This window comes from Strix aluco, chromosome 17 (assembly GCF_031877795.1).
Source record: "Strix aluco isolate bStrAlu1 chromosome 17, bStrAlu1.hap1, whole genome shotgun sequence".
NCBI lineage: Eukaryota > Metazoa > Chordata > Aves > Strigiformes > Strigidae > Strix > Strix aluco.
In genome coordinates this window covers 15916802-15935171 of record NC_133947.1, presented here as the reverse complement: position 1 = coordinate 15935171, position 18370 = coordinate 15916802, and the positions used below count along the sequence as shown (strand labels likewise).

Here is an 18370-nt window from a genome sequence, read left to right as displayed (position 1 = left end):
AAGACAGCGGTTCATGGAAGCTCTGGTGCTTCTCAGCATGTTAATGTACTTACAAAAACGGGGCATGGATCGAGGAAGCTTTACTTCTAATATAACAGAGTATGATTTATACACTTCTTCCTTCAGCCCTCAGCTTTCATAAAAAATCTTGCATACATGAATACCTCTCGTCTGTTCTTACTGACGTCATTGGCAGATCTCCTTGTTTAAGGAGGTGCACTTCAGATCCAAAAACCCCTGGATCAATCAAAGGTTTAAAGATGATGGAAAGAACCAGCCGTATCAACCCAGCACAGCCCTAACATCACCTAGGAGCAACACCAAGCTTTACACGTGCCAGCATTCCTACAGAGTAAACACCACTGGTAATAAGCACCCCTGGATGCTTGTGAAACCATGCTAGTGGAGGGAAATCTCCCCAAAGGAATGCTGTCACGCTGCTAAAGGAAGTGTATTTTTGTCAACAGAAATGGTGTTGATGCTCAGGCTTCTGCTGACACGGCGGTGTGTGTCAGAGCTCGCTGCCCCTGCACACCCCAGCTGCCACAGCTTCTCCTACAGACTCTACTGGTTCAAGGAGCTGCTCTAGCTCTACCAACATAAGGCCAGCCTATATTGGTGTAACTATCTATGCCAGACTGTCATCCCCTATAGACGTAGCTACACACAGCAAAAGCATTAAGACAAGAACATCCTGCACGTGAAGAGCAGCACTGCACAATCAGAGCTCAGCCATCTCAGGCAGACAAAGTCACTTGGGAGGGCTCTGGAGCAAACAGAAGCTGGAGCAGCTTAAAAGAGCTGCTCTAAGATCCACAGAAGATGAGTTTCGACAAGCCTAGCTTTTGCAGTATTAATATGTCATCACCTCCATTCCTCTGCCAGAGCCTTATCTCAGAGCAAAGTCAGCACAAGAGAGCACGTCCTTGGGCCTCAAGTGCTGCTCTTCACAGCCCAGAGCCACACCTCAAACCTCCTTTCATTAGCTTCTTAATGCATTAGGGTTTGTATCCACATCTCAGCAGCAGATGCTTCCTCTGCTTTCAGAGAGGGATCTGTCAAAACTGACTTCTCCAAGACAGCAAATTAGGCCAGTCTCCAACCACAACACAAAGCAGCTCTAAGGCACACATCACAAAGGTTATTCAAGCCCTCCTCTGAACTGCCTTATCATGCTTTCTGGCTACAAAAAAGGATGACAACCATGCTTATTTTTCTGTTCTTCCTCAATTTGACAATAATTTTACCATATGAATGACTAGGCCCCGACTCAGCAGAGCTTCATCCCATCTCTTTCTTGACCCTCTTTAAGAGAACATGGGAACAGTGAAATCCTCCCCTAACTTGCATACAGAGGAATTGCTTCCAGCCAGATCTCTGACTCTGATGCTCCTTATCCAAGACACTTCTTCTCCATAGTAAGTATCTAAATGGAAGTTGTTGTTCTTCAGCTTCATCCACCCCTTCCCCATTTTTAAAAAAAAGCTCCTCCAGATTCCAAAACCAGCTTCAAGACACCTTTATTCAAATTCCTGACTCTATTTCAAGTCAGACTGCTAATAGTCCTTGAAAAAAACCCAACCAACCAAAACTCCACAAAACCAAACTCATCCCCATCCCCCCCAACCAACCTGCAAACCCCTTCTAAAACCCCAAACAATCAGCATATAGCAAGGAACTCAGTAATTTCACCGCAAGTTTATGGTCTCAACACAATGCAGAAAATGGGCATGAACTTTGTTTTGCAATAGGGTTATTTATTACAGCTTGTTTAAAAAAAAAAAAAAAGCACCTCAACACACTCTGTCCTAAACTCAGATATGACACAAAACCACCGCAGGACAGCTATCCTTAAGGAAGCTTCCAAAAGAATGCAGGACACCAAAGAAATTCTTCGCTGTTCTGAAGAGTAACACTGCCACCTGCTAGGGAAAGTCAAAATGCATAAGCAGGTCACCACCTCCAAGGAAACATTTCTCTGGCTACGAACAACAAAAGATAAGGGAGATAACTGAAGTCACGTTTTTCTTCTGCCTTGCCTCACTATTCAGACACTTCAGCTTGCTGGAGATGATTTTTTTTGGAGACAGCATTCAATTAAATGATGACAGATCACATTATGTAAGCTGCTGTGTATCAGGAACTACTCCAAACGCAGAGCATGGTTTCAGACCCTAGTTATTGGTTCGATGGCATGGCTTAAACCAAGGGCCAACAATAAAAGGGCCACCGAGTATGTGCTGTGTGAGTTACCTGTCAGTTTTCTATGACTAGGAGATGGATGCTTATGTCAGTCACTTCTTTGCACAAAATGCGATCCCAGGGCTACACCAATTTAGTCATACGCTGATGGCAGAAACAATTCAACACTGAGTCACAGTGACAGCTGAGATACCCAAAATACCACAAAGCACCCTCACCCAGATGCCTTGACAGATCTCAAAAAGCATTTCTGACCTTCATGGTCATAAACACTACCTAAAAAAATTAGACACAGTCTATAAATTAATGCCCAAGTCTGAAAATGCACAGAAAACAAATGCTGAACACACAGGTTAAGTGTTTAAGTCACCACATTATTCACCCCATCACTTCCTGCTCTGAAATCCAGAAAAGTGTCCACGTCGACACCAACATTTTTACTAAAGACTCCCAAAAATGCACTGCAGCCAACTGCCTGGAATACTTCCTAACCTGCTGAGATCACCCATAAATTCTTAGTCTGTTCCTCAGTGTAGAACTGGACAGTATCGCATGTTCCTACCACTGCTTGCAAATTTGAAAGAGCAGGTCTAAACACAGGCTATACACTTCTAACAGATACATGAGCCAGGAGTGAGCCCTTCCCAGCACAAGAAACAGCATCCTCTAACAGAACTGCAGTTACTCAATCACGGGGCACTGACCTACCCCAGTACGCAACGAAAACGCAGCACAAGACAAAATGGATCATTTCTGAACCTGGGCTGTGACGTTCTGCACATCACTAAGACTCTTCAGCACAAGCCAGAGTTGTGTCCATTGTCAAACACATGACAAACACCTTCAATGCACACATTTTGCTCAAATTCTTGAGCTCTGCATGCAATTACAAGGCTCTTCCAAGGCCACAAAAATAACCCCTTTATTATTCTGGAGGAACCAGATGACTTTTTTTTTTTGTCCCAAATGGCCATCAATAAAAAAATTACTAAAGGAAGATACCAGATCAAATTGGCTAGTGAATTGTGATAGTATGAGAGCTCCAACAGGTCGTCTTGGTGGTCTTAGTTAGCCATAACACTTCTGTCTGAAACAAAAAGGAAGGGGGGTGGGAAATGCTCCAACATACGAGGCAACTGTGAGTACATTGCACATGTGCTTAGACTAAATCCCAGTTTAGAGAAAGCAACAGATGAGTAAAAATAGTCCTAGGAAGGTTCTATTTTTTGAAGAAAAGCTCAATCAATCGTAAGAATAATTAAAATCCTCAGAAGGAAAACACATAAGACAAACAATCACTGATGACAGTTTTTAATTTGATATGGTCAGAGTTTTTCAAAGTAACTTGTAAAACCAACAGAATAAGACAGAACTAGAGGACAGGCAAGTTTCATATTTACAGTCATTCAAAAGTAATAGTGTAAAAGCGTATCTCAAACAGTGGTGACAGAAGCATGGAAACATACAAAGAATAATATTTTAGAATATTATTAGAATTTTATATTATCTTCTTAACCAGTAAAAGAATCTGTTCCATTTTTTACTGCCTAATTCACCAACTCCTCCTCGAAATGACTTGTGATACAAAAAAAAAAAAAGCCACTTTTTCTGTTTGTAAACAACAAAACCTTTTGTTTTTCTAGATATTGTTGAAGTGGCACAGCAGAGTTAACACTAATGCTCTATTCTTCACCATTAAATTAAAAAAAAAAAACAGTTGGATAAAGGGGAAAAAACAGACCAAGTCAGTGTAATCATTCAGTTGGATTCTGGATGACAATCAGGAAGTAGTCTTTATCTGGAGAGAAAAAAAACATAATTACGCTTTCATTGCTAATATTTATTCAAAGCAACAGTAAATTTCAAGATTTTCTCCTATCTCACTGATACAACATGGGAACTATATAGTCCTGACATTCCTTTTCAATAAGCAAAACAGGCTTGGCATGTCAGATCGCTTATTTTTATGAGTCTGACTGAGAAAAAAATCTCAGCTTTAGAAATTTCATGCTCCCAAGGCCAATTGAATTTAACTCAGTTTGTGCCTAGGAGATAACAGCAACTGGCACACGCAATGATGGAATCAAAACAGGTGGTGCAAGACAGCGATTTCCTTTATCTCACAGCCACACTGCTGGGCTACAGTGGCTGTAGCTACATTTTTTGCTGGAACAACACTTATTCCTTTCTTTTCATCCTTCATATGGAAACCAGAGGCTGCCTCAGCATAAACCCCAAAGCCTTGTCCTAAGATCTGCCTTGACCAGTCCCTGCAGAGCAGTCTACTGCAACTGCAATCCCCTCCTCCTCTGCCTCTCCATCAGCACAATCCCACCACGGAGCCGATGCCTTCTGAAGGAACAAAGCTGAGTTCCTGTCACATTAGTGAACTGTACTCATCTCATTGCTTCCCGTTTCCTAATTTGATGAAATACTGAGGACGTTTCCTGAAAAGGAGGTTGCTGCTGCAAGTCTACAGTTCATGACTGCAGCTACAATATGCTCTATTCCTTTTCTCTGAATGGGAAAATCTATTAAGACTGTTTTGCCTTATCATTTAGTCTACAGCACTGAACTGAAAATGCTCTCAAAACATATTCCTTTCTGACTCTTGTGGTTTTATACTGAAAAACACAAAGCATGAGAGGCTGCAACACGCTCTCATACACTATTTAACACCTTCTACTTTGATGAACATGAAATGAGGAAAGTGATTTCCCACAATCAAACATGAAAAGCAAACTTAGATCACTGATAAAAGCTTTCCACTCTGAAGAAAGCAAAACAGCTTCTTGGAAGAGATTATACAATATGAATAAAAACAGCAGGCAGAACTTTTCTCTCAGGCTGACAGTGTCAATCTCACAAGAAAAGAATTCTGCTGGATCCCCCAATGCCTGCTTTCACCCCACTCACTTTTACCTGGTGCAACCATGATTTCGTTTTTCTTGGAGCGGATCCGCAGGAACGTGAGGTCGTTCTGGGGATCAATGTCTCGCACAGTGCTCCTTGCCTTCATGATGAAGCCGTGCATGAGGCTCGCATACTGAATCGTCGTGGAGTTGTCCATAGTACTTTTGATAGGAATACCTGCAAAGAAACAGGGGACAGCAAGCGTCAGTGACACGGTCAGGGCAAAACTCCAGAACTAACCGCCTTGGCATCATCAGGTCCAACTGGGGTGGCTATTTAATCTAAGCAGACGTTGTCACTACACCAGGGATTAGGAGTGTTCTTTTTAAAGGTTTAAAAGAACAACATGAACATAACTGTTTACCTCTAGTAGCATCAGTGCTTTACTTTGAAGTGCTAAGGCTGGGACAATAGGCCCAAGCCAGAGTTGACCTATAGATGAATCCTGTATATTTTATAACTGATAACCACTGTGCTAGTAGGTATTGTACTAAGTTATAACAACCCACTTCTGCTGATGTAAAAAGTGCTAAAGCATTGAAATACTGAAGCCTGAACAACAGGCCCCAAGCTGAAGCTGCTAACTTAGTATGTAGTGATTAGCAAAATATGTATGCTCATTAATGAAAGATGTAGCTTAGATATCACATGCTCATTACTGATGATGAATGTAATGAAAACATGTCTATCCTGAATGTATCTTTCTTCTTCTTTGCGTAGAGGCAAGTTAACAAAGCTATGAAGCCAGCTGTCCGGCCTTGGGACTGGACGTGTGGCCTTGTTCTAAAAAGAACATAAATAAATTAGATAAGCAGGGAAACTCCCTTAGCTTCTCCCTTGAGCCCTGGCCAGGCACTGGGGGGGGAATCTAATGTGAGATTGAAACCAGATGTTCCGCTGAAAACAAAGGTGCCAGCTATTCTGACTTGCTGATTTTTGGTCTATAAGGCTGGACCCACTTACAGCGACTCTGGATGCCTCACCTACAGGTGGACGCCCTGCGCAGGATTTCCCACTCGCTGGGACAGGCTCAACAAATCCTCGCTGCACCCGGGGCTGCCCAGCGCCTGCGGGTCTGCATGGTGGGAACAGGTGCGAGTGGGGATGGATCTTCCTTAATCACTGTTCTCTCTCTCAGGTAGTAATGATGTGATGCATTACCCTGTGTTTTCCTGTTTAAGTGCACTATTCTGCCTTTTCTTACTGTATGTTTTCTGTATTATTGTTACATTATTTAGTTAATTTCAGTAAAACACACCTACTCTTTTTCACTGTGGTGTCTGAGTTTAGTTGGTATCCTTAATCTGCAAAACATACTTTTGCTTTTTCATTTATTTATTTATGAGATTTATAAATAGAAATAAATAATAACATAGATCAGGGTGGGGGGAGAAAGGAAATACCAATGTTTCAGTTTTGTTCTCCTGACTAGGGACAGCTTTTCCTTTCAGAAAGGCTCCTGAACATCAGAGTTAAATGATATTCAAGTAAGCTAGGCTGGGATCGGCGCTGATTATAGGGGACATCAGCTGCTGCATCACACAGTTACAAAGCTGAGGCGCCAGCATTCAGCCGTATGAGCTGATGCAGTCCTGTAAGGTCCCTGGTTCAATTCCTGTGCACCAGCCAAGAGGGCAGACACACTGACACTGTTTGGCCAGGGCTTTCCCTCCCTTATACTTCTGCCACCATTAAGTATGTTTTCCCACAAAAAGCCAGTCAAAATTCAGCTCATGTGTCAGAACAATGCAGCAGCCAACTACCCAATACTGGCGTGGCAGAAAAACTGCTGCAGGTGTATGTTCAAATAAGTGCAGCTTCAGCCTGGAGAGCACAACCCGTTATTCCGTATCATGAAAAAGCAGCGAGCAGGAACACAAGCTCCATGCAAGTCCACAGTGATCTGATCTTCAAAGTGTTTATATATAGCTGCTATCCATCATCTTTTCTAAGGATTATTTCCAGGAAATATTCCATTTAAATTGATAATCACACCATTTTAAGAAGTTGGGCTGTGCACAGTGTATTTAGAGTGCTCTGAGCAAGTCTCCTCTGTCAGACCCTTCAATGACTCCAAAAAGACACAACGAGCTTATGGGTCTCCCGAGGCCACGAGCACGAGGCAGCTGCTAAGCCACCTGAGTCTGCAAGATTTCAGATGCCATGAGAGCTTTTAGCGCTACTGATAAAGGTTTGATTTTGACAGAACAGTCTCAAACACTGGCATAACTCAAATATTTCTAAGCTTTTGCAATTTATTTCATTTAGTTCCTAAAATAATGAAGTGAGATTGCAGAAAAGCAGAAATGGGAATTCAATTTTCTCTTGTAGCCTAACTGTTGTCTATCTGCTTTGGCTACAGGGAAACCTTTGCTCAAGGCAGAGTGTAACTGAACGGCAAGGAGTACACTCAGCGGCCCTTAAAGTGCGTGTTTAGAATAAGTTATATCTCAGAAAACCGAGACGGACACAGTACCTTCAGAATTAACAACAATGATTCCTTGCACTCCTTTCTGGCTCTGAATTCGCTTCAGTGTTTCTTCCACCTCAGCCTGCAAATGGAGAAAGCACAAATCAATAGAAGATTACAGCTGCTATTTGCTTTCCACCACAGCTTTGTAATAATGTGTCTGAAAATAAAGCTGCACGAAGGTGATTCAGATACTACGCACACTGTTCTATACAGCAAAGTGTTCGTACTGTGGTATGACCTTTTCTGCATGACCTTCTCAGTAGTTTTCCATCAGTCTTTTCTCATTTGTGATTATAATCTTGTGGAAACTCAGAACTCCCCTCTAATCCTTCCCCCTCTTCTCCTCCTCCTCAGTCCTCCTGCAACATCACACATCAGTTCCTTACTCTAGGTTTGCAACTGGAAGACTGATTAATCAGACTGCTACAATTTAGGTGGCAAGCGAAAATCATGTATGAAAATATACATGGAATTTATGAAAAAAGTAGAAAGAGATACATTCTGTGTGCAAGACTATGTTCTCTTATCAAATGAATGCTAAGAACAATTATAAATAAGAAAAGTGAGGGGGAAAACAATGAATGTTATTTATTTATGATTCATGTTGAGATAGCTACAAGATTATAACTACTAACAATAATCTACAACTCTGCAAAATCAACTTAAAAAAAGGAAAAATGAAAACTGAAGGCCAAGGCAATAGTCCCTTTGCCTTCTCTGTAAAAATCACCTTCAACTTCAGAAGAGCTTTCAGACCCTACTGCACAACTTCCACTGCTACAAGACACCAATCAAAATTTAACTGTAGGTTGTCTAACAGGGTCATAAAACCTCAGCACCTGAGCTGCTTTCCACAGCTGGGTGAGTATTTGGCATATTTTTATTCCGGTTAAAGGAAACAGAGACATGCAGCATCTTTCAGATCCTGCAAGAGTCCCACAGAAATGGTCTAGGAGGGAAAACAAGAATCACCTGAACTTGGGAAAGGTGAGAGCTGTATGGGGCGTCTGGCCGAGACAGTTGTGTTTCTTGGGCACTGTGAATAACCCTCTCTCCGTTCCCACCCACAGCAAACGAGCCCAGTCATGTTATAAGCCTTGTTCGCTGGGAAGAGGACTTGTCCTAACAAAACAACATGGCCTCAACCTCAGAACTTCTAGCAAGCTTTCTGCAGAGCGCTGTAGGTATAGGTAGCTTGGAGTAACATGAACTGGTAAGAGATGGTACCACCTGAATTGGTCTTCATGAAGCAGAGTTTTTCCAGCACAGAAAAGTTTTCCAGCACAGAAAAGACCAGTCTTTTCAACAAAGCTCTTGATTATTTCTGAATGCTGGGACTATTTTCACATGGGAGTCAAGGGAAGTGAAACAAAGAACAAGCTACAGGGTGCACAAATGCCGAGAGAAACACAGTGGAAAACTGTTAAGTCTGAAAATTTCCTGACTATTTACTAGCTGTATTTAAGTCCGGATTCATCAAATACTTTTCTTTATTGGACTGTAACAAATTTGTATGCAAAGCATCATCCATGCAGGATGATACCGATTTTTAATTTCTTCTAACAACCAACAGATAATGGAACTCACAAGGTGGGATGATCTGCTCTAACAGTTCACTGCTGTTGACATGTCTTGCTCCTCCCATTCTTACTCCCCGGCACACATGTACCACTTCACACACACTAGCTCTGGTGCTTGTCCAACACCTCCGCAAGTCTGTTCAACTTGCCAGACCAGCAAAAATATTACTGAGAAAAAAATTATATATTTAGCTTGTGAAACAAACAAAAAAAGGCTGAGTAACTACAAGAGGTAATACATGGGGAAGGAAGGATGCACTCTGGAAAAGCAGAGTAAATACTGCCCCATCACCAATTTGCTCTTATATAACCTTTGCTGTATATACAACCGTAACCTTTATATTCCTTTTTTCATCTACAAAGCTTTAACTCCTAGGTTTGCCTAAAAATGTCTTATTAGAACATTTCAATTGCCCATCTACAACTTATATCACTGTTTCTTTAGAAACTTTTCCACATATTTTGAGCCCCAATTTCATGAATATGTGCTAGCCAACAACACATCTGAACAAGAAGCAACCTCCAATACAATTACAATAAAATAAATACGTTCCAGGTTCCTCAGAATGTTAAACAGTTGTCTTAAAACAGGCTTTTTTTCCCCGATTGCTTTCAGTTTTAGGAATTGTAACCTGGTAGCCATAAGAAATGCAAAGATATTCCTCTGAACGTATCTTCAGCCTGCCATCACACGGTGTATCTCAGTGCTTGACAGAATTAACTGAAGGTTTATAGGAACGATGTGCTTTCCACTGCAAGGATTTTGGGGCCGCGGCCCGCGCCACCAGGCAGGCCGGGCTCCGCCATCACGGTGAAACCCCTCCGTGACAACGCAGGGGCCTCCTCAGCGGCCCGACTCGGGCGCCGGCGTGTGAAGCACCGGCCAGCCACGCGGTACCGGAAACCTCCGGCCAAAACACCCGCTTAACCAAACCAGGGCCCCACCCGCGCGTCCCCAGCGCAGAAACCGAACCCAGGCCAAACCGGGGGGATGAAGAGAAACCGGAGAGAGATGGAACAGCCGCCCACAACTGGGTCTCGCTTTTACTCGGTGCATGGCACCGGGGCGCGGGCGGGGCGGCCCCTATGACCGAGGAGGTCCCAGGGCCGGGCCCCTCCGCCTCGTCCTGCGCCTGCTGCGGGCCGGGCGGTTCCCCCCGCCGGGGCGCCCCCGAGGGCCGGGCAAGAGCGGCGGCGCTTCCCCCCCGCGGCACAGGGCTCGTCCGCCCGCCCGCCTGCCCGGACCCGCCTAGCCGCGGGGCAGCGCCGGAGGGGACGCGCCGCCCCCGCCCCGGTGCAGACAAGGCCCCGGTGCCGCCGGCCGGGCAGGGCCCCACGCCCGCCGCCGCCTCACCCACCATTTCGAGCCGCTGCCTCTGCGCCGCGTCACGGCACCGCGCGCGTGCGCCGCCCGCTCCGCCAATCGGCGGGGAGGGGGCGGGACCTGCCCCGCCCCGCCCCGGAAGCACTTGGCCGGCGGCGGCAGCGGCGTTTCCGTGGTAACACACCGCCCCCCCCCCCCCACCGCCATGGCCTCAGGGCCCGGCGGCGGCGTGGAGACCCGGCCCTTGGGCCCCGTCGGGTCGTTCATCTCGTGTAAACACCTTCAGTGCAAACCCTCACAACTTTATCCCTCAAATAAAGTGAACGGGGCGGGGAGCAGTGACATCCCGCCACCTCCTCAGCGGCCGCTGAAGCCCCCCAAGACAAGGGGAGGCGCGGGGCAGAGCGGGAAGGTCAGTCCAGGCCCCACTGACACCTTGCAGGCTTCGTGCACCCCTAAATGGCTTAGTCTGGAGAAGAGGAGGCTGAGGGGAGAGAGACCTCATGGCCCTCTACAACTCCCTGAAAGGAGGGTGCAGAGAGGGGGGATGAGTCTCTTGACCCAAGGAACAAGCGCCAGGACAAGAGGGAACGGCCTCAAGCTGCGCCAGGGCAGGGTCAGACTGGCTCTTAGGAAGGATTTCTTTGCAGAAGGGGTTGTTGGGCGTTGGAATGGGCTGCCCAGGGCAGGGGGGGAGTCCCCATCCCTGGAGGGGTTGAAGAGTCGGGTTGACCCAGCGCTGAGGGATCTGGTGGAGTTGGGATCTGTCAGTGCTACGTTAACGGTTGGACTAGGTGATCTTCAAGGTCCTTTCCAACCCAGATGATTCTGTGATTCTGTAAAAGAGAGGGGACAGCAAAAACCCTCGGAACGTAGCTGCTGCGGGGATCGGTGGCTTCTGCCCCTGTCAGGATGAAAAGGGTAAACGCTCAGCTCGCCATTGGAAAGGATCGGGGCGTCCGACACTCTGAAGGCAAAACTAACAGGCTCGAGAACTGCATCAAACGTAACCCCAGCTGGTATCATACATACACAATGATAGTATTTGGTACTTTCCCCCCCTTCATCTGGAATCCATTCCCTGCTTCTTTCAGCATTACGACCCTGCAAGCAGAAAACTGACATTAAGCTAATACCTCCCAACAGCTATGGAAAGCAGGTATTTGTTGGATAAGAAGGAGAAACATGACCTCATGAAGTATTTTTCTTTTTTTTTTTTTTTTTTCTAAGATACTCTGAAAACCAGGATTTGACATAGCAGATTGTCGGGGGAGGCAGCAGGTCTGCCACCAGCCTGACTGAAGAAGAATTTAGCCTTGACCAAGTTCCAGTGTATCCATGAGGGGCTGGAAAGTCCCGAGAAGAGCCATGGAAACAAGATTAAGGAACTGCAAGACAAAGATAAGAGGAACTGTCCTGACGACTCAGCAGGGAAACTATTACCCAATCATGAACTGTTAGTTACTAAGTAAACCGATCCTGTACGAACACATACTTTGAAGAAGGATATAAAAAGGCTTGTTAGAACAATAAAGTAGCCATTTTGCACAATCTGATGTTTGTTGTGTCTGTCTCTACTGTGACAAACGGTGACCCCGACGTGATCGGGTGAAGCGATCATTTAAAGGCGACACACTCTGCGGCGGGGAGAGCTGCGGAGAAGTATAGCGGCGGTGGGCAGAGCTGCGGAGACAGAGCCCGGTGAAGCTGAGAGCAGAGGGAATCTGCTTGGTCCGGACCTGAACTTCAACACCTAAAAAGGTGAGCCACCCTGAACGGGACTGTAATTATGGGGCAGCAATTAACAAAGGAAGAGGAGACGATTTTGTCTACCTGGAAAGCCCTATTGAAAAGAAAAGGGGTTAAAACCACAGAGCAAAGCCTGGAAAAGATTTTGCTATGGAGTAAGATGCAAGGCTTTGAAGCCACCACAGTTACTGCATTCAGTGTGAGCGCATGGCAAGCAGTAGGATGGAAACTATGGGATGAGGTCTCTAAAGGACAGAAAGAGGCATGTGAGTTGGCGACCACATGGCGTCTATTAAGCGAGACCCTGAAGGAATGGAAAGCAGAATGTGAGGCGAATGATGAGCAAAAGAAAGATGAGAAGCCAGAAAATGTAAGGAAGGGGAAAGATTGTGGCCAAGGGGCAAATGAAGCCGATGCCGCAGCGTCGGCAGTAGCAGGCAGGAAACCCCTCACGGGCAAAAGGAGATCACGCCCTCGCCCACCTCCTCCTCCTCCGCCATTAAATATTTTACGGGGCAATGAGGGTCCCCCCCCACCTAGCAGTGCAGCAGCAGAAGGGGTGACTCCATCGGCCCCCCCCCCCCGAGGAGGAAAATACAGCGAATCCGGCGAATAACACAGAGCCGGAAAGTGAGAGTGAAAATGAAAGTGAGGGAGAAGAAGCTTTAACTGCCGCTATGCGAACTCTGCATCTTGCAGATAAACCCATAGTGAAAAAAGCCCAGCCATGGACTCTCCCTCCATCCACAATAACTGTAGTGCCGAGATCCCCTGATCGGTTTTGGGAGGGAGTTAGGAAGTATGCTGCCGAAGCTGGCAACTGGGATCTGGTTGAACGCCTCAGCCCGTACTCTCCAACCCCGGCATGTCCAAAGCCTGTAGATAGAGCAGCAGAGGCTCCTGGTGCATTCCCTGTTTACAAAGCTGCTGCAGGCACAAACCAGCACGATGAGCACAACCCAATCGGCTGGAAAGTGGTGCAGGATTTGCAGAATAAAGCACAGAAATTTGGAATCAATTCTCCTGAGGTGATGCAACTTATTCGAATAATCAGCACAGATCTGCTCTGTCCATATGACATTACACATCTCGCACAAGTGCTGTTTCAGCCCGTGCAGTTACAAGTGTTTCAATCTACTTGGAGGCAGATGGCACGCGCAGCTGCACAGAATAATTTACGACTGCCACAGGATGACCCGAGGCTAGGCCTTGGAGAGGATGCTTTGCTTGGTGAGGGGCCGTTTAGTAACCCTCAACTGCAAGCTACATGGCCTCCGATTGTTCTCGAGCAGGCACAACATATAGGAATTACGGCATTAAAGCGAACCATGGAAATGGCAGCTCCGAAGCAAAAATACATTGCTATCCGCCAAGGCCCCAGAGAGCCCTTTTTACAGTTTGTAGAAAAAATATCTGCCTCATTGGAAAAACAGGTAGAAGATGAGGTGTTAAGACAAATGATGTGCAAACAGTTAGCAAAAGATAATGCTAATGAGGACTGTCAAAAAATAATACAGGCTTTACCAGGAGATCCTTCTATTCCCGACATGGTGGCCGCGTGTTCTAAGGTTGGGACAGTGGAACATATGGTTACTGCCCTTGCTACAGCGCTAAAAGATAAGCCACAAAGATGTTTTAGATGTAACCAGACAGGCCACATTAAAGCCAGCTGCCCTGTTAATAAGTCCTCAAAAAGCAGAGCAAACAGCTCTGCAGGAATAACCTGCAACCGTTGTGGGAAACGCGGTCATTTCGCTCCACGGTGTCGGTCTAAATTTCATGCCAGTGGACACCAGGGAAACGGGAAAAAGAGCCCAAGAGATACAAAATCCCTCCCGCCCGTCAGGGGCTCCTCACCACCCCTCTGTGAGCAGCTCACAGCCGAAACCGCCGGCTCCGCAGGGATGGATGTATCCACCGCCGACACAGTAACACTTTTAACAAAAGACATTGTTAAAGTGCCGCTTGATGCGAAAGGACCTATAGGGCAAGGGTCGAGTGCTTTATTAATGGGGAGATCTAGCAGCACTTTGAACGGATTAATTGTGCATGTGGGAATTATTGATGCCGATTTTACTGGACAAATTTGTGCTATGATTTCTACTCCTTACCCACCAGTAACCATTCCAAAAGGCACTCGCATTACTCAACTTATACCCTTTCTGAGTTGTGTCCCGAAAGCAGAGCGGTGCCTCCGTGGGGATGGCAACTTCGGATCGACTGGATCACCGGTGGCCTTTTGGTCACAGCCCGCAGAGATGCATCATCCGTCCATGAAATGCACCATCTACAACCGAGACAGTCATCCTCCCTCTGCTGAAGTTCGTGGACTTCTGGACACTGGAGCAGACGTAACTACTGTCTGTTGCACCAACTGGCCACTTAACTGGCCCACAGTGGCGGCAGACACAGGGATTGTGGGTTTGGAAGGAATGTCTCATTGTGAGCTCTCTGCTCTTCCGGTCACGATCGTGAATCCTGAGGGGCAGAGAGCCACGGTACGACCTTACATTACAGTAACAGCTTTAACTTTGTGGGGACGTGATTGTTTATCCCAGTGGGGCATAAAAATCACTACGGATTTTTGATGGGGGCCACTGTGTTGCAGGGTGTTGAACAACCCACACTTGCATTAACCTGGTTAACAAATAACCCTGTGTGGGTGGATCAGTGGCCCCTGCCAATCGAAAAATTAAAGACCCTGAAAGAATTGGTGACGGAACAACTAGCTGCTGGACACACTGAACCCTCTCAGAGCCCATGGAATACTCCAGTGTTTGTGATAAAAACGAAATCAGGAAAATGGCGATTTTTGCATGACCTGCGGCAGGTCAATGCTGTCATGGCCACGATGGGGGCTCTGCAACCAGGCATGCCTTCACCTGCCATGATCCCTCAAGACTGGGAAATCACTGTCATGGATGTTAAGGACTGTTTTTTTACAATACCATTAGCCTCTCAAGACAGAGAAAAATTTGCATTCTCTGTGCCCTCTGTCAATCATGCAGAACCCACAAAAAGATATCAATGGAGAGTTCTGCCCCAGGGCATGAAAAACTCGCCAACAATTTGTCAATGGTTTGTGGCACAAGCTTTGTCACCTGTAAGGGAAAAATTCCCTACTAGCTACTGTTACTATTACATGGATGACATCCTGTTAGCATCACACAGCAAGGAGCAGTTGAACGACATGGAGAATTTGGCCAGAGATTCATGACAACAATACGGATTGGTTGTTGCCCCTGAAAAGGTACAAAAGGTAGAACCCTGGAAATATCTGGGAATGACAGTTACAGGTAAGCAGGTAATGTCTCAACCTGTGAAACTTAACCTTGAAATTAAAACCCTTAATGATGTACAGAAATTAATGGGATCCCTGAATTGGATTAGGCCCTATCTCGGACTGACCAATCGCAATTGCAACCTTTATTGGAATTATTAAGAAATTCCAATGATCCAGCAGAACCCAGAATATTAAATAAGGAAGCATTAAGTCTAATTCACATGGTGGAATGATCTATACACGAAAAATTTGTTTCTCGAATAGATCTGTCTCAGTTGGTACAACTCTTTGTACTACCTGACAGAACTGTGCCACTTGGTGCTTCAGTGCAGTGGAATCCTGAGTGGGATGACCCATTACATATTTTGGAATGGATGTTTCCGTCATTCCGACCACAAAAAACTCCTCCTGGACTGTTTGAGCTTATTGCTGATGTAATCATAAAAGGCAGGAAACGATGTACAGAACTAACAGGGCGTGACCCAGCTACGATTGTTTTACCTGTTCAAAATTGGTATTTTGAATGGTGTCTGGTGAATTACGAGCTGCAAGCAGCCATGGCAGGCTTTCAGGGACAGATTTCATATCACCTGCCATCACACCCCCTGCTGAAATTTGCTCGAGAAGTACCATTTGGTCAGAAATATTTAAGCCAACCAGAACCAGTGAACGGCCTTACTGTTTTTACAGATGGCTCAGGAAAAACAGGTAAAGCAGCAGTAGTATGGGATGAAAACAACAACTGGAACAACAAAGGAGTATATCAAAATGGTTCTCCACAAGTAGCAGAGCTGTGTGCAATGGCTGTGTTTTTTTCTATTTTTTCTACTCCTGTAAATATTGTAACTGACTCAGCGTATGTAGCTAACTTAGTTTCTTGACTAGACAAAGTGGTTTTGACCATGTCAGACAATCAATTATTATTTGATGTACTTTTAGAACTCTGGAAAAGTATTCAACTACGAACAGAACCTTATTTTATCACGCACATCCGTAGTCATACGACTTTACCAGGATTTTATACAGAAGGTAATGCCAGAGCGGATGCTCTTGCTTCTGCTATGGCTCTGAGTACTGTTCCTAACATAAAGCAACAAGCTGTATTATCACATCAATTTTTCTCACCAAGGATTTCGAGCTTTACGACGGCAGTTCAGCTTGTCTCATACTGAAGCTTGTTCCATTGTAGCTGCCTGCCCTGATTGCCAATACACACCAGTGTATTTTGGTGCTAATCCCAGAGGTATGCAGGCTTTACAGATTTGGCAAACTGAGATATATGTTGGCAAACTGATATAAATGAACTTGGCCAACAGAAATATGTTCATGTTTCTACTGATATTTATTCTCATACCTGAGTAGCAACAGCACATAATGGAGAAACAGGAAAAGATGTAATTTGACATTTCCAAAAGGCTTTTTCTATGCTTGGGGTGCCACGCCAAATTAAAACGGACAATGGCCCCGCATATGTCTCACAGAAAGTTCAAACATTTTTTAATTTGTGGGGTGTTGCTCATGTTACAGGGATTCCCCATTCCCCAACAGGACAAGCAATTGTTGAGCATGCACATGGCACGTTGAAGCGGCAGCTTCAAAAACAAAAAGGGGGAATGATTGGGGAACCACCACGGGCATGTTTGGATAAAGCCGTTCTCAACTTTCTCCATTATGGGGATAATTCCTCTCTGCCTCCTCTTTTTCAGCATTTCTCTCCTCTTTTTTCAAAACAGGATTTGCAAAAGGGCGTCAAAGTGCACGTTAGAGATCTAATTACTGGCCAGTGGAGTGGACCATGTGAGCTATTAACCTGGGGCAGGGGCTATGCTTGTGCCTCCACAGATGCCGGCCCTCGCTGGGTTCCTGCTCGGTGTGTTCGGCCTGTGCTGGAACCTGCATCAGGGTGAAGGATGGGTAGTTCCACAACCCAAACAGAACGTCTGGGTAACTCTGCATTGAAAAAACTAACAAAATTAGGGTGTTGGCTTAGCAAACAAACTAATGCTACCTCATTAGCCCTTAGTGGTCTTTTAACTGATGTTGGTAGTGTCAGACACGCTACACTACAAAATAGAGCTGCTATTGACTTTTTGCTTTTAGCGCAAGGACATGGATGTGAAGATTTTGATGGAATGTGTTGCATGAATTTGTCTGACCACTCAGAATCTATTTTCAAAAGCATACAGCAGCTAAAGGATGGTGTCAAGCGTTTAACAGAAGATGATGGATTAGACTGGCTAACAAGGATGTTTAAAGGTTGGGGACTTTCTGGATGGTTGATATCTCTGGTCAAGACTGTGGGGGTCGTGATCTTGATAACTGTGACCGTGCTTTTAATGTTGCCCTGTCTTGTCAGTCTTCTGCAAAGGGCCCTGCAGAAGACTGCTCTCGCAATATTTTAGCACAAATACAAAAGGGGGGAATTGTCGGGGGAGGCAGCAGGTCTGCCACCAGCCTGACTGAAGAAGAATTTAGCCTTGACGAAATTCCAGTGTATCCATGAGGGGCCGGAAAGTCCTGAGAAGAGCCATGGAAACAAGATTAAGGAACTGCAAGACAAAGATAAGAGGAACTGTCCTGACGACTCAGCAGGGAAACTATTACCCAATCATGAACTGTTAGTTACTAAGTAAACCGATCCTGTACGAACACATACTTTGAAGAAGGATATAAAAAGGCTTGTTAGAACAATAAAGTAGCCATTTTGCACAATCTGATGTTTGTCGTGTCCGTCTCTACTGCGACAGCAGATAACCTCACTGGTCCTTCGAATCCAGCAGGAACTAGTTTCTGCTCAGAGAAAACAGAAGATTTCTCCAACAAACCCTGTAATTTGTGCACTACTG

The 18370-nt window shown here is 45.4% G+C and overlaps 1 protein-coding gene across 1 annotated transcript; it reads right to left on the bottom strand.

Moving 5' to 3' along the window:
- Window positions 1-3497: 3497 nt before the first annotated feature.
- DYNLRB1 (dynein light chain roadblock-type 1) lies at window positions 3498-10583 on the bottom strand. Its single transcript, XM_074843289.1, has 4 exons — window positions 10527-10583; window positions 7592-7667; window positions 5125-5292; window positions 3498-4000 (listed from the first exon to the last, which is right to left on the bottom strand). The coding sequence occupies exons 1-4, from the start codon at window positions 10527-10529 to the stop codon at window positions 3957-3959; spliced, it is 291 nt and encodes a 96-aa protein (XP_074699390.1). The 5' UTR covers window positions 10530-10583; the 3' UTR covers window positions 3498-3956.
- Between the last annotated feature and the right edge of the window lie 7787 nt (window positions 10584-18370).

Bases quoted from the DNA above. Each gene is read 5' to 3' on its own strand.
- DYNLRB1 (XM_074843289.1), bottom strand. The intron at 5,293-7,591 runs GTACTGTGTCCG...GTTTCTTTGCAG, and splicing joins CATTGTTGTTAATTCTGAAG to GTATTCCTATCAAAAGTACT. The intron at 4,001-5,124 runs GTAAAAGTGAGT...TTTTCTCTCCAG, and splicing joins CGAAATCATGGTTGCACCAG to ATAAAGACTACTTCCTGATT.